A 15,772-nucleotide genomic window follows, 5' to 3' on the forward strand; every position below is an offset into this window, starting at 1 on the left:
TGTTATTTGAATTGGGAGGACATGTGCTGAAAACGTATAGCTTAAAAACACCAGTCCATATTGATAATGAGCAACTTTGTTGTAAGTACAAACGTGAGATAAACTACTATAAGAAGGAGCTGGGATCTTGAGTTATGAAATGTTAACAAAGGATCAATAAAATGCTTATACATTTCTTTTTAAAATGGTGAATTGTGAGAGGAAGGACCATAAAAATATTGCATGGGAGGAAACAGGGAAGACTTATTTATTTATATATTTCTATCAATAGATTAGAAAAAAAACTAAATTGAGGAATATATTTTTATACAAATATAATAGAAAAAATGAATTAAGGAATTTATTTATTTATACCAATATAATAGAAAAACAAATTAAGGAATTTATTTCTACCAATATAATAGAAGAATAAATTGAGGAATTTATTTATTTCTACCAATATAATAGAAAAAACTAAACTGAGGAATATATTTTTATACAAATATAATAGAAAAAAATAAATTAAGGGATTTATTTATATAAATATAATAGAAAAAACAAATTAAGGAATTTATTTCTACCAATATAATAGAAGAATAAATTGAGGAATTTATTTATTTCTACCAATATAATAGAAAAAAACTAAACTGAGGAATATATTTTATACCAATATAATAGAAAAAAAATAAATTAAGGGATTTATTTATTTATATAAATATAATAGAAAAAAAAGTAAGGAATTTATTTCTACCAATATAATAGAAGAATAAATTGAGGAATTTATTTATTTCTACCAATATAATAGAAAAAAATAAATTAACGAACTTCTTACAAGGTAGAGAAAAAAGTATAAAATGAAAATACCAAACAGACGATACACTAAGCCATTTTTTTATTTAGATTTAATTATTTATATTTTATTTTTTGAACTTTTCAGTTTTTTGTTTGCTTTCTTTCAATATTTAATTACACAAAAATTCATAAAAAATTATTTTTGGGATGAAAGGTATGTAACTATTAAACATAACGCATGGTCGCGCGTGAGAAAATCAGTAGAAGCCATTGGATTGCTGACTAACGGCAATATTAGCTGCATCAACCGTTAAAGCACATATGCAAATTGGCAAGTGTGCACGGGCTGACGTCACGGAAAGAAAAAAGAAAAAAGACGTGGGCGTAACAGAAGTAAGTAGCGTACATTGGGTGATAGCTGTGTAAAATCAAGGCCAGGTGGCGGGAAGATATACTTGTAAAAAGACCATGTAATATGGTAGAGGTTATAAATCAAACTTTTGAATTATAATGAAATGCATTTCTTATTTGCACTTAAAATACTGAGTGAATATTTTTATGTTCTTAGTGGTTTGTTTGTTCCTGCGAAAATAACAGAGTACGTGAGTGTCCGATTGATTGAAATTTAACGACACAATTAATGTGTAACGGCCATGTTATATATATATATATATATATATATATATATATATATATATATATATATATATACACTACATGACGTCATGTTTTTGATGACGTCAGTCTCTATGACGTCATTCATGATATCCTTACATATCTATATATATGCATATCAAAAGCTTTTCGCAGATCGACAAACACTCCATACAAAGGCACTCGTTGCTCCACACATTTTTCCATTAGCCACCGCACAGAGAATATCATTCCCATTGTACCGCCGCCAAATCTAAAACCACATTGATTCCCTGGGATGATAGAGGGACAAATCCATTTCAGCAAACGATTTAACAACTCTTTTACTAAAATCTTCCCCACTACTTCCGGCAAGCTATTGCCTCTTTAATCATTGCACTTTAGACCCTTTTCTTTATACATTGGGATCATTATTGCATCAATCCAATCTTGAGCACTAGCATTGCCATGGTTAACATCATGGACGAGTGCATGGACCGTGTTGATAACGCCATCACTTCAAAATAGCAATAATTCAACAGCTATTCCATCAAGTCATGTTTTTTTCCATTATTAATCTCTGTTAATATGATTTTGATCTCATTAATGCTAAGAGACTGTCAATAACCATATTATTTTTTTCTAACGGATTATCAAGAAGATCTCGAAAATGTTCTGACCATCGTTCCACGATTCCCTCAACATTATTTGAAAAGGGCACAACCATATTCGGATTTCACAGGAACCAATGCTGGAATCTGTGACCTGAAACTTGTCTGATTTTGTAATACATATACTTTCATTTTTTGCGGTCATAATCTGTCTGTGTGTCTACTATGAATTTGGCCCACCACTTGTTCTTCATTCGGCGTGCCTCACGCAGTACATTTAATCTTTAATATATATATATATATATATATATATATATACATATATATTATTATTATTATTATTATTATTATTATTATTATTATTATTATTATTATCACATTTTCACCCCAAACAAGGCACACTGCCACTTTGGTGTAGGGGGCTACTATCAGAGGCAGCAACTACTGGGGTACTATGTTGGGATTTGGGCAGCAAGATGTCGGTTCACGTTACACTTGAACTTCTGCATGTCAGTACAGTTAGGGAAGCAGGAACCTGGAATGGAATTCCAGAGTCTAGCGGTTTTGGAGAAGAAACTACTGGAGTAGAAATATCTTTTACATCTAGGTATCTCTACTGTATGGGGGTGGGATTTAGCTGCCTGTCGGGTTTGTCGAGGGTGTCTACGTTGTGAGGGCACAAGTGTCTGCAGTTCGTCAGAGCATTCACCATTAAAATACTTGTAGAATAGGCAGAGGGATGCCAGTTCAGGGCCTATCAGATTGGCGACTCTTTTTTGAACCTTGTCTAGGAGCGAGAGACTAGTAGCAGAAGCACCAGCCACAATGTGACAGCAATACTCCATACATGGGCGAATGGTGGCCTTATAGAGGTACAGGATACTTTCAGGTGTCAGTAGTTTTCTAGCACGGTAGAGAGATCCTACCTTTTTCGCAGCGGCCCTGGCAATGTTTTCAATATAATTGTTCCAACTCATGTTTCCTGTGAACGTTAGGCCAAGCAGTTTGAAAGATGTGCTCTCAGACAGGGAGTCAATGGCCATTGCTATTGGTGGCAGAGAAGGTTTCTTTCTGCAATTATTTTAGCTGATCCAATGAAACAAACATATCTCGCGAGTTTTGATCTTTGCCAAAATTGATTGTAGAATCATTTTCATCCAATTCATATGTTTGTTTGATTTTAAACGAAGAATTTTAACCTCTTTGCTATATATTTGTGACTTGAATCGTTCCCAAGCTCCGTCAAATAAAATATTAATGAACAAGATCCTAAGAGTTTCACACGTTTCCTTTTTTGTAACTTGGAGACATCGACGCGTTTAAGCGCTTTTACTCTATTGGCTCTTTTTACATAGTCATCACCACATTTGTTTTTTACAAGGTGGTCACCACTTATCAAGGCCCGGAAGCCACTCAGGGATAAGGGTTATTGTAAGTACAGTACGTTAGTGTGGATATTTAAAGTGTCTACTTAAGGGGCCGGCTCATCAGGAATTTGTTTACGTTGGACTTGAAGACACCCAAGTTGAAATCAGGAGGGAAGCAAGCAGACGGAACAGAGTTCCACAGGCGTGCAGTTTTACTCTATTGGCTCTTTTTACACAGGCATCACCACATTATTGACTCTGTCCTTATTTCTGATGCACAACTTGACTTTTACACGAACAAAATTGTGATCAATGTTACAGTCTGCATTCCGGAAAACACTTACAGTACACATTTTGACATCCTGCCTACTATCCATAGTATGGGAATATACTGAGATAACTGACACGTAACGATCACAAGGTATAGGTTCTCTACAGTGACGTAATTCAATCACTAATTCAACAATAACTGAGATAACTGACACGTAACGATCACAAGGCATAGGTTCTCTACAGTAACGTAATTCAATCACTAATTCAACAAGATTGTTCTGAGTTGTGATCTTTGATAGCAAAATCAACTTCTAAATTCTCTTTTGTCTTTTTATCCACCTTCAAAAACTTCGCTACCCTATCCTTATACCTCTGCCTTATACCCCAACTCACTCCCTGTATATCTAATAACAAAGAAAACTTAGAATTATTGCTACATATTATCTACTATATATTGGTATTCTGAAATTTAGTATTATAGCCTTACAACTACCCACCCAGACCCACCCTATAACTTGCTCCTTTAACTTACTTCCGAACCCTCTCTCACCTCACTAAATTAAACCCCTTAGAACAGACGCCCATGTAATCCCTTTGGTTAAACCCTGCTTAGAATACACCCATTCGCCCTTTCGATTTAAATGATCACCATAATACCCCTCCCAAAATTATACACCACTCGTACTGTTATCGTCTCAGTTGCATCTGTCAATAAAATGCCCCTGCATAAATAATATGCATCTTACACACCGATAAAATAGAATTAACACCACTCCACACTATACCTCCCTTTAAGCCCTAAAACATATACCACATACATTTAAGACTATGATAAAGACCCTATACACCTTTCCACATTACAATTCATATAATACGCTCCTCCTTTATTTAGAATTCGATAAAACTCCCCCAACCTCATCTATAATTTTAATTTATCTATTTCGTTCCTAATGAATCCCACACTAGACGCCACATCCCCACTATGTTACCTAGTATCTTCTCTACTCTCCCGATGAGAAACATTAGGCTTCGAAATTCCTTGGCATAAAGAGTCCCTTCTATCACCTAACTAACTGTTTGTATTCCTTTAAATGAACCAATCTATATTTACCAATATATAGTTTTTGTGAATTCATTTCCCATCCCTATTGTTCTCCTATAGAAGCTCCAATGATACTTGTTGAGCTTTATATTGTCCCGATAAGTCTCCTCTTATAGAATTGAGTTCACTCTTTTCGTCTCACGCACTAATACGAACATACAGTTAATAAAATATGTTAACAAAACACTTTGAAATGAGTAAAAACATATTTAATCTGAAAAGGAAACACTAGATAAGTGGATAGTCCTTAATCCGCGGAGTTTCGAAGAAATACTTTCTTTCTCATCAGAGGGTAGGAATTAGCAAAATGCGGTATCGGATTTTGCATGCAAAAGTATTTGATGAAACAACAAGTAAGTCAAAGATCTTACTTGATAACAAAATATGAAGCAGAGGGAATATGGTGAAGGAAAAGGTGATTACACATGAATGGATAGTCTGGTGGAAGATAAATAATCTAGTGACGGTAAAATCCAAATATATAACTTCGAGAAAGTTAAATGAATTTCTATTTGCACAAGTAAAATTCAAGGAAAAGTTTATATATATATATATATATATATATATATATATATATATATATATATATATATATATACTTGCTAGATTCCTAGCTTGGCTCAGTCTTACAATACTCTTAAATATTATATTTTAATTTATGCAAATTGCGCAGATAGAATCAATCTTCTTTTAATTATTAGGTATTATGAGTATTCATTTATCTGGCGAATTAATTTGACCCTCCCCAAATAAATAAATAAAATTTATAACGTAGTTCATTAATTCCCTCTGTGTTTGTTTATAATATCATGTCAGCTGATATTTGGGTATGAGGATGAATGTCCTGGGAACTCACTTTTGATTAATGTTTAGTTTTAAAAATGCAAACAAAGAAAAGATTTGCAGCGATTTTAAATAGTCATGTTTTATCGTAAATCGAATTCATTAATAAAAAAAAAATACAAAAAAGGGTAAGGTATACCCGGGATGTAGTGAATGCTATGTTCCCAGAAATTATTTGTTGAGATTTTATTTTCTCCCTTGCCAGTGCAACTTAAAATAAACCCCTGTAAAAATTATTTTTTACCTATAAGAAATACTATTTTTAATAATTATTCATTGTATTACGTGGGTAGAAAAACTCATATTGTTTTCATTTTTCAATTGAAGTTTTATTGTATTTTATCCGTATTAAAGGAACTATTTTTTCGTTAAAATTAATTGGTCACCATTTGCCAAAAAACAAACAAACATTATTTCGGCAGCTTCCGGTGTTTTACGTAAATTGCTTGAGGAAAGTTTTTACTATAGTGCGATCCTTAATCTGCATAGGAAGGATAAAATTTATGTTGAATAAATGAATGAAATTATTAAAAAGAAAATGAAAACTCTGTTCTTAAATAGACAATTTAATCGACAATTGCTCGTTAGAGAATTTTTTCGATTATTATAGAAAATCAGGATTTATAAAAAAACAAAAACAATAAAAAACAAATAGTCATTTTAAAGTAAGTTGCATAAGTAAACATTTATTTTTTGAATAATAATAACAAATCATGTTTAAAGTGTTTTTTATGGTTTTTATTCCAATTTTTTTTGTTGAGATATTTGATTCTCAACAAAAACGCATATTTCACGTCTTCCCCCGTACTATTATAGTTTTATATAAAAAACGAACAAATCTTAATATTAAAATATGATAGCAAATAAATGGTTTCTGTATGATATATAAAAAGTGCGCATTTATCCTAATGCAAAGATATAAGGGTAACGCGCACAGCAGTTCGACACCTTCCGGCGTGTCCAGTAAACCGCCCTGACGATTCCGACGACCACACAGTTATTATACTGCATAAGTACCAATAAATGTAACGATAAATAAGGAAAGACATAATTGGGACAATCTTCAAATGCTACAGAATGAGCGTCTTTGTAATAATGACGAGAAAATATTGCTTCCTATGAATATGTAGATTGTATTGTCGGTGTGAGCATTTAGCTATTTCGCACGGCCATCAATAAAAAGGCTGGGTCGCTAAAGATAAACCTTTTAAGTTAAATGAAATATGCGTTTCCGTTGAGAATCAAAGAGGATTACTGAGGGAAATTGGATTAATAGGAAACTTTACCCGGAAACAAGAAAATGACGCATAGCTCGGAAAGACTGATAAAAAGCGCCAGAATAGGTGCACATAAATGCAAGCCTGGGCACTTTAAACAGAATACGAACCGAAACTAGTAAAGTAGATACAGCCACCTTTATAAAAAACGGTGTTTCTCACGTCATCTATCATGAATATTGAAGTTATCGGATATAGCACAATTCGCCAATAAACTGATAGTCGAATAAACGAGGTCCGGTAGATAATCGTTAAATGAATGGCATACAATGGACTATACGATGTCCAGTACCTTGCATCTCACACATACTTACTAATTATAATAGAAATTTAAGGTCTACTTGTAACCAAATCTCTGTGTGATTTCTCTGAACACCAAATTCACAAATAATTTGTTTATAAAATCAATCTTTGTCTAATTCTTGAATATCAATAATGTTTTTATTGTCTACGTAGATTTTAGAGGTAGTTTAATTCAGAAATGGAATCTTTTATTAATAACTAGCAGACCTCCCGGTGTTGCCCAGTCGTAAAATATGCATAAATATTATATTTTAATTCATACAGTAACTGACACACGTTCATGCGAGTATGTTTTTCTGAACAGTTCACTTCTTGTAAGTAAAAAAAAAAGTTTACTCGGGTTGAGATCGAAACGAAAGCCTAAAGAGAATGAGTCAAGTACGATAAGCATTAGGACAGCTTGGCATGATCTCTTAAAATGGGGTCAGTCCTTTTATTCTTAACTACGTGATATGAACGATTCACGCATGCGTATTCGTGAAATAGTTGACAAACAGATACGATGACAACGCGTACAATTTTCCAATTTTAACTCATTATGATTTCTTTTGCCCGGATGAACACCGATTTAAAGTTGTCCACGTGTATGAATACCCTATATACCAAATTTCAAGTATGTAGGTCCAGATCCGTTGAGTATATAGGTTGAGAAGTGTCCTCACACACATCCCCATTTTTATAGATATATACATAAATAAAATTACAAAACCAAAAACGTAAACGTAAAAAAACGTAAAATCTATCAAACGTTGTTTCTCTGAATTAAATGAATAACTTAAAACACACACTTTGTTTTCATACACATTTAAAATTTTAAAAAAGCAATACGCACATTTATAAACTTTACTTAACCTAGTCTTCATTAATCCGCCTTCGTAAAGCTTGCTAGCCATTTGTGCCACAGGTTCTGCTTAGGTCTATAAAAGCAGTACTGCGCATTAATCATATCTAAGAAGCCAAACAACCCACACGTAATTTGTCACATTTATGTAAGTAGTATCACTTGAATGTCCTCACTTTATTTTTGTCTAGTTTGATGTATTTTTAGTTTTTATTCATGAAAGACAATCGCAACTCAGCGCGTTATAAATATAAGAGAAATGGATACAGTTGATATAAATAGGGAACGGAAGTCACTAAGCATGAAATGAAATACGAAACCAAATTCTATATGAGATTTTTTTATTTAAATATTTAAACTATTTTTTTTAATTTATCGTGATAAAAAAGAAGTGTTAATAAAAAACGTTCAAACCTTATTCTTGATCAGGTTTTTGTGATCAAAAATGTGAATTATTTATATTAAAAAAGTGATGACACAAAAGGTGCTTAGAATATTGTTTTTCAAAAAGATTTTATTTATAGAAATGTAAAGAATAAAATGCTCTTTCTTTAGTTTAATATTGCATGAAAATACTAACAGTGTAAAAACAAACACAACACCTTATTAAAAACAATATTTTTCGTTTGTTGAAACGATATGGAGTGGTAAAACGAAAATAATTTAGTGGAAATTGGCACGTCTGTCGGCATTTTAAACTTAAGTAAGTCAAAATATCTGTCATGGACAAAGATGAAACATTTAAGTAAATAAAAATGTCTGTCATGAAAAAATATGAGTACATAAAAATATATGTTATTGATAAAGATGAAAAATTTAAGTAAATAAAAGTGTCTGTTATGAATAAAGATAAAAAAATAAGTAAATAAAATGTCTGTTATGGACAAAGTTGAAAAATTTAAGTAAATAAAAATGTCTGTCATGGCTAAACATGAAAAATTTAAGTAAATAAAAATGTCTGTTATGGACAAAGATAAAAAATTTAAGTAAATAAAATGTCTGTTATGGACAAAGATGAAAAATTTAAGTAAATAAAAATGTCTGCCGTGGCTAAACATGAAAAATTTAAGTAAATAATAATATCTGTTATGGACAAAGATAAAAAATTTAAGTAAATAAAATGTCTGTTATGGACAAAGATAAAAAATTTAAGTAAATAAAAATGTCTGTCGTGGCTAAACATGAAAAATTTAAGTAAATAATAATATCTGTTATGGACAAAGATAAAAAATTTAAGTAAATAAAATGTCTGTTATGGACAAAGCTGAAAAATGTAAGTAAATAATGTCTGTCGTAGCTAAACATGAAAAATTTAAGTAAATAAAAATGTGTCATTGATAAGGATGGAACATTTAAGTAAAGAAAAATGCCTGTCATGGATAAAGCTGAAAACTTTAAGTAAATTAGATTGTCTGTCATGGAAAAAAATGAAATAAATTAAGTAAATAAAAGTATCTGTTATGGACAAAGATGAAAAATTTAAGTAAATAAAAATGTCTGTTATTGATAAAGATGAAAAATTTAATAAATAAAATTGTCTGTTATTGATAAAGATGAAACATCTTTGGACGTACTTGGCTCTTATATAGATAGAGAATTGCATCAGTAGTGAGATATATTCTAGAGCGGTAGAAGGATCCCACCATTTTCCCAGCGACCTTGGCCACAGACTTGATATATGTGTTCCATTTAAGATCAGCTGTAAAGCCAGGAGCTTATCAAAGCCTGAGGCCTCGCTTAGACAGGAGCCATCCATTTCAATTGATGCCAGATGGGGATCAGAGCGTTTATGATGTAGAGATAGGAGCTTAATTTAAAAAGGGTTATAAGTAATACCTTGAGAAACGAATTAACTAATATACGATTTCTTTGTAAAATGCGTTACATTTTATCTCTATTTACGCCCTAAGTTACGAAGATTTTTTTAGATACGATTTCAAATATCGCGCGACGCTAAAAATAAAAAAAAAATAGCAAAAATCCCATAAAATAAAATTAATGCAAAAAAAAAAGAAAGCCAAATGGAAACAAATCAAAAAGAAGAATAATAAACGTAAAGTAAGAAAAACGTGTATGTGTATCGTAGGGAAGGCTATACTATCTCATCCCTCTCATCCTTCTTTTATTTTGGCTCGCCTTCATCAGCCACTCACCCCATTTCTCCATGGTAAATTGGTTATAATTCATTATTTATTTTATAGTAATTTTTTCTATTACATTAAGACTTAAATATTTAGCATTTAGTGTAATTCGTAGAAAATGGCACCAAGTCTGCATTTGAAAGAGATAATAAATTTATGGTAAAAGTTAATGCTACGAATACGAGAGTCCTCTCCTTTAACAATTTCTAACCATTTATTGATGTATAGAAGAAAAGCTGCCTCTATATTTACAAGAATACCGTAAAGACGTTTGACTACTTTTACTGGGTTAGAAAACCTCTCACTTTTCAGCATCTTATGCTTATAAAGTTGCCATTAGTCCATGTATGAAGTATTGTTGCCACATATGAGCTAATGTACAAACAACTAAGCTATCACATTCATAAACATGTTCTAATCTAATAACTTGCACACTAGACAGTTAAGCTTCAGCCTCTGTCCCATCGGAAAAATATTGCGTCCTTGCAATTATTTTATAAGTATAAATTATAATATTAAAATGGAGCAAATAGAATTTATGGTAGGAAACTGAAACAATCTATGCGATAGGATATTTATCTGTATACCTCTATATACCATCTAAAAGTTTATGCTGTATGACTGAAAAACTCTATATGGAAGGCATTGTTAACAACCACGGTAGTCCGTTCTACAGGATAGAAACACGGTTAGAAAATACTGCCTTATTTGTAGAAGAGAAAAGCGTTTATGTGTAACAAAGCGTAAATGGGTAGATGGCAGTTGTATGCAAATGACCGAGCCGGGTATGAGATGTTGCAACGTTCAGAAAGAAGGAAAAAGAATATAGTAAGAAGAACGTATGCTCACAAGAGTAGGGGTGGTGTTGAGAAAAAATTCGATAATTCGTTGGAGAAGAACAGCTAAAGACCTGGTACGCACCTTGGCCAAAGGCGGCAGGAGAAAACGTGCAAGTATATGTAAATAAATTTACGTAAATAAATATATGAAAATGAACGTATGTAAATAAATATATGTGAATCAATATATGTAAATAAATATATGTAAATAAACGTATGTAAATAAATATATCTAAATAAATATATGTAAATAAATATATCTAAATAAATATATGTAAATAAACGTATGCAAATAAATATATGTAAATAAATATATGTAAATTAATATATGTAAATAAATATACGTAAATAAATATATGAAAATGAACTTATGCAAATAAATATATGTACATAAATATATGTAAATAAATATATGTAAATAAATATATGTAAATAAATGTATGAAAATGAACGTATGAAAATAAATGTATGTAAATAAATATATGTAAATAAATATATGTAAATAAATATATCTAAATAAATATATGTAAATAAATATATGTAAATAAATATATCTAAATAAATATATGTAAATAAACGTATGTAAATAAATATATGTAAATAAATATATGTAAATAAACGTATGCAAATAAATATATCTAAATAAATATATGTAAATAAATATATGTAAATAAACGTATGCAAATAAATATATGTAAATAAATATATGTAAATAAATATATGTAAATAAATATACGTAAATACATATATGAAAATGAACTTATGCAAAAAATATATGTAAATAAATATATGTAAATAAATATATGTAAATAAATATATGTAAAATAAATGTATGAAAATGAACGTATGTAAATAAATATATGTAAATAAATATATGTAAATAAATATATGTAAATAAATATATTTAAATAAATGTATGTTAATAAATATATGTAAATAAATATATGTAAATAAATATATGTAAATAAACGTATGTAAATAAAAATATGTAAATAAATATATCTAAATAAATATATGTAAATAAATATATGTAAATAAATATATGTAAATAAATGTATGAAAATGAACGTGTGTAAATAAATATATGTAAATAAATATATGTAAATAAATATATGTAAATAAATATATTTAAATAAATGTATGTTAATAAGTATATGTAAATAAATATATGTAAATAAATATATGTAAATAAACGTATGTAAATAAATATATGTAAATAAATATATCTAAATAAATATATGTAAATAAATATATCTAAATAAATATATGTAAATAAACGTATGTAAATAAATATATGTAAATAAATATATCTAAATAAATATATGTAAATAAATGTATGAAAATGAACGTGTGTAAATAAATATATGTAAATAAATATATGTAAATAAATATATGTAAATAAACGTATGTAAATAAATATATCTAAATAAATATATGTAAATAAATATATGTAAATAAATATATGTAAATAAATATATGTAAATAAATATATCTAAATAAATATATGAAAATGAACGTATTTAAATAAATATATCTAAATAAATATATCTAAATAAATATATGAAAATAAATATATCTAAATAAATATATGTAAATAAATATATGTAAATAAACATATATAAATAAATATATGTAAATAAATATATATAAATAAACATATGTAAATAAATATATGTAAATAAATATATGTAAATAAAGATATGTAAATAAACATATATAAATAAATATATGTAAATAAATATATGTAAATAAATATATGTAAATAAATATATGTAAATAAATATATATAAATAAATATATGTAAATAAATGTATGTAGATTAATATATGTAAATAAATATATGAAAATAAATATATGTTGATGAATATATATAAATACATGTATGTAAATAAATGTCGGTTTATTTTTGAAGGAAAAAAGTGAGTCCAGTTATTCCTTGCCTTGATTCCTTGCGATGAAATCTACATGCTGAAACCTGGGTAAAATGGTGATCACGTTACATATGGACATTTCTTGCTAGATTGCGTGGTAACGACTACTTGGCATTATAATGAAAAACTCCTCAAAGATTTAATTTATGTTGTTTTATGCCAGATTCATGTGCTCACTTATTTGCTGCACAATTCTTCTGTTTTGCTCGTCTATTTGCGCGTTGGTTGAAACGAAAAATGAGATGCACAGTTGTTTAAATGTTGCAATATTGAATGTATTTATAATTTTCTAGTTTGCACTTTTCAAATGCTTACGAAATTATAAACCATGACAATTTTTTTGTAGTTTAAAATGCTTCCAAAGGTCAAATAAATTACTCTTTTATAATTAAGCATTTATAAAATTAGTACAAACCTGTTTGTGTTCAGTCTGTAAAGTTCCGTGTAGACAAAAAGAATTAAGAAGAAAATGGCCGCTTTTTCTTTCGATATTTGTGTAATATTGCCATTTAACATGCAAATGAGAAGTTTTCGGTTGGATATTAAAAAAAAAGCACTCTGATTCTTCAAATGGGTTGATTTTAGATTTGGACGTCAGAATAGCAAGGCGTCGAGTTCTATAGTTGAACTTTGACATTAGAGTGTTGAGATTTGAAGTTTAGTTTTTGATAGTAGAGCGTCGAGATCAGAAGTTGAGTTTTTACAACAGAGCGTCGACATATAAAGTAGCGAGGTTTTTTTTTTGCAGAATTGCGTCGAATCTAACATTTCACTGTTTTAACCATAACCTTTTGTTGTTGTTCTCAAAATCACCGCAGACGAGAAGTTTATTTACGCTTAAATTTTGGCCATTGACAAGAAAGAGAGACGGAACAAACCAACTGTGTTTAACTGTAAGTGTGTGTGTATGTATTTGTGTGTGTGTATGTGTGTGTGTGTGTGTGTGTGTGTGTGTGTGTGTGTGTGTGTGGCAGACGACGGCAGAAAATATCAATCATGTTGGACGACTGTCGGTCTTCTTTTTTCCTTTCTCCTGCGCTGTTTATGTAAAAGACATAAACCGACATTCCTAAAATATAAATATTTAAAATATGTAATTGTTATATATATAAATATATATATATATATATATATATATATATATATATATATATATATATATATATATATATATATATATATATTAACTCCCCGACCTGGAATAAAAGCCTTCCATTTTTTTGCGGTTATAATTATAATTTTGTTCGTTTTGAAAGGACACGCGAATGTAAATCAAAAACCATCTTGAATGTGCGTGTGTGCACACTCCATATTATATTGGCGTCGCCCCGGCTCAATATTCAACAGAAGGAAGAGAATATAAAAGTATTAACTCTTGTGTGCGTAAATAAACTAGTATAGAAATTACTTAGTTGACAATAACCAGGAATGAACGGTTAGTCAATGTCGGCTTCCTAGACTTGAGTTTTGAGTGACTAGATTACCAAAGTGGGATTCAACCAAGACGGGTTAAACCAGCTTCTTTCAAAGGAGGAAGTTTCATGGTAATATCAAATTCACAAGCGATCTTCAGTCCTATCAGGGAAGATAACGACGTTAAGGTTTTGCATTTCTTACAGGAAGGTTGCAACATATTCTTAATAGAGTACTTGGTATTCCCATTACATTACCTATCTGGTGCTGACCAAACCCAACGTTGCTTAACTTCAGTGATCTAAGTTGAGCCGTTGTGTCAACGTGATTATGCCGTGTATATTACTACATCCTACATAGCCCGGTTCATGTATAGAGCACGGTTGAAGTATATAATGAAAAACCATACATAAAATAATAATCCTTTAAAAATTTTATGTGTGATATGATTCCAGAGAAGGAATATATAATTCGTGAAGAGGGAGGAGGAAAGATATGAAAAAAGTAGGAGATATTTTACCGGGATAAGAATTTGATTTACGTTGAAACTGTGTGTTTGTGTGGGTGTGTGTGGTACTTGATGTGTGTGTAACTGTTCTTATGTAGTTTCTGTATCGAGAATGCATTCAATGAAGGTGTAAAATTGATAATTGGAAATTTCCGAACAAAGAAGGACGTCCTATTTCGACCAAATTAACACTTTAATATGATCTAACTTGTCAAGTGCACCTGAGAAGTTTTATCATCGCATAAGTAGAAAGGCGCAGCCTATAAAATGAACTGTAGTTTCCCTATATAGCACAATTGAACAATGATACTTGAACTTGGTAGGTTTGAATGGTTGGTCACATTCAATGCTGCTAAGACTAAACTTGTTTCCTTCAATAACTACAAGAAACCTTCTCTACCACCAATAGCAATGGCCAAAAACACATTGCCTGAAAGTACTTCTTTTAAACTCCTCGGCCTAACGTTTACAGGGAATATGAACTGGAATAGATACATTGAGAGCATTACCAAGGCTGCTGCAAGGAAGGTTGGCTTCCTCTACCGTGCTAGAAAACTACTTACGCCTGACAGTATCCTATACCTCTATAAGGCAACCATTCGCCCATGTATGGAGTACTGTTGTCACATCTGGGTTGGTGCATCTGCTGCTTGTCTCTCGCTCCTGGACAGGGTTTAAAAGAGAGTCGCCAACCTGATAGGTCCTGAACTGTCATCTAGGCTTCAGCCTCTGTCCCATCGACGAGATGTTGCATCCCTCTGCCTGTTCTACAAATACTTTAATGGTGAATGCTCTGACGAACTTCAAACACTTGTACCTCCCCGACGTAACTACCCCCGACAAACCCGACAAGCTAGTAAGTCTCATCCCTTTACAGTAGAGATCCCTAGGTGCAAGAAAGCCTTTTACTCCAATAGTT

General features: G+C 30.4%; 1 protein-coding gene across 2 annotated transcripts in view; it reads right to left on the bottom strand.

Annotated features, from left to right (window-relative positions):
- LOC145297833 (uncharacterized) overlaps window positions 1-15,772 on the bottom strand; it is a 1,294,147-nt gene that overhangs the window by 594,426 nt on the left and 683,949 nt on the right. The window contains exon 1 of one of the 2 annotated variants that reach the window (XM_080144162.1): window positions 13,348-13,941. The exons of the other annotated variant lie outside the window; for it this stretch is intronic. Within the exon in view, the coding sequence (XP_080000288.1) occupies window positions 13,348-13,569 (222 nt within the window). The 5' untranslated portion in view covers window positions 13,570-13,941. Of the gene's footprint in view, window positions 1-13,347; window positions 13,942-15,772 lie in introns of those variants that run through there. 2 annotated transcript variants of the gene reach the window in all.

The sequence above is a fragment of the Euprymna scolopes genome, chromosome 18, assembly GCF_053919585.1.
Source record: "Euprymna scolopes isolate OS-2025 chromosome 18, ASM5391958v1, whole genome shotgun sequence".
Taxonomy (NCBI): domain Eukaryota; kingdom Metazoa; phylum Mollusca; class Cephalopoda; order Sepiida; family Sepiolidae; genus Euprymna; species Euprymna scolopes.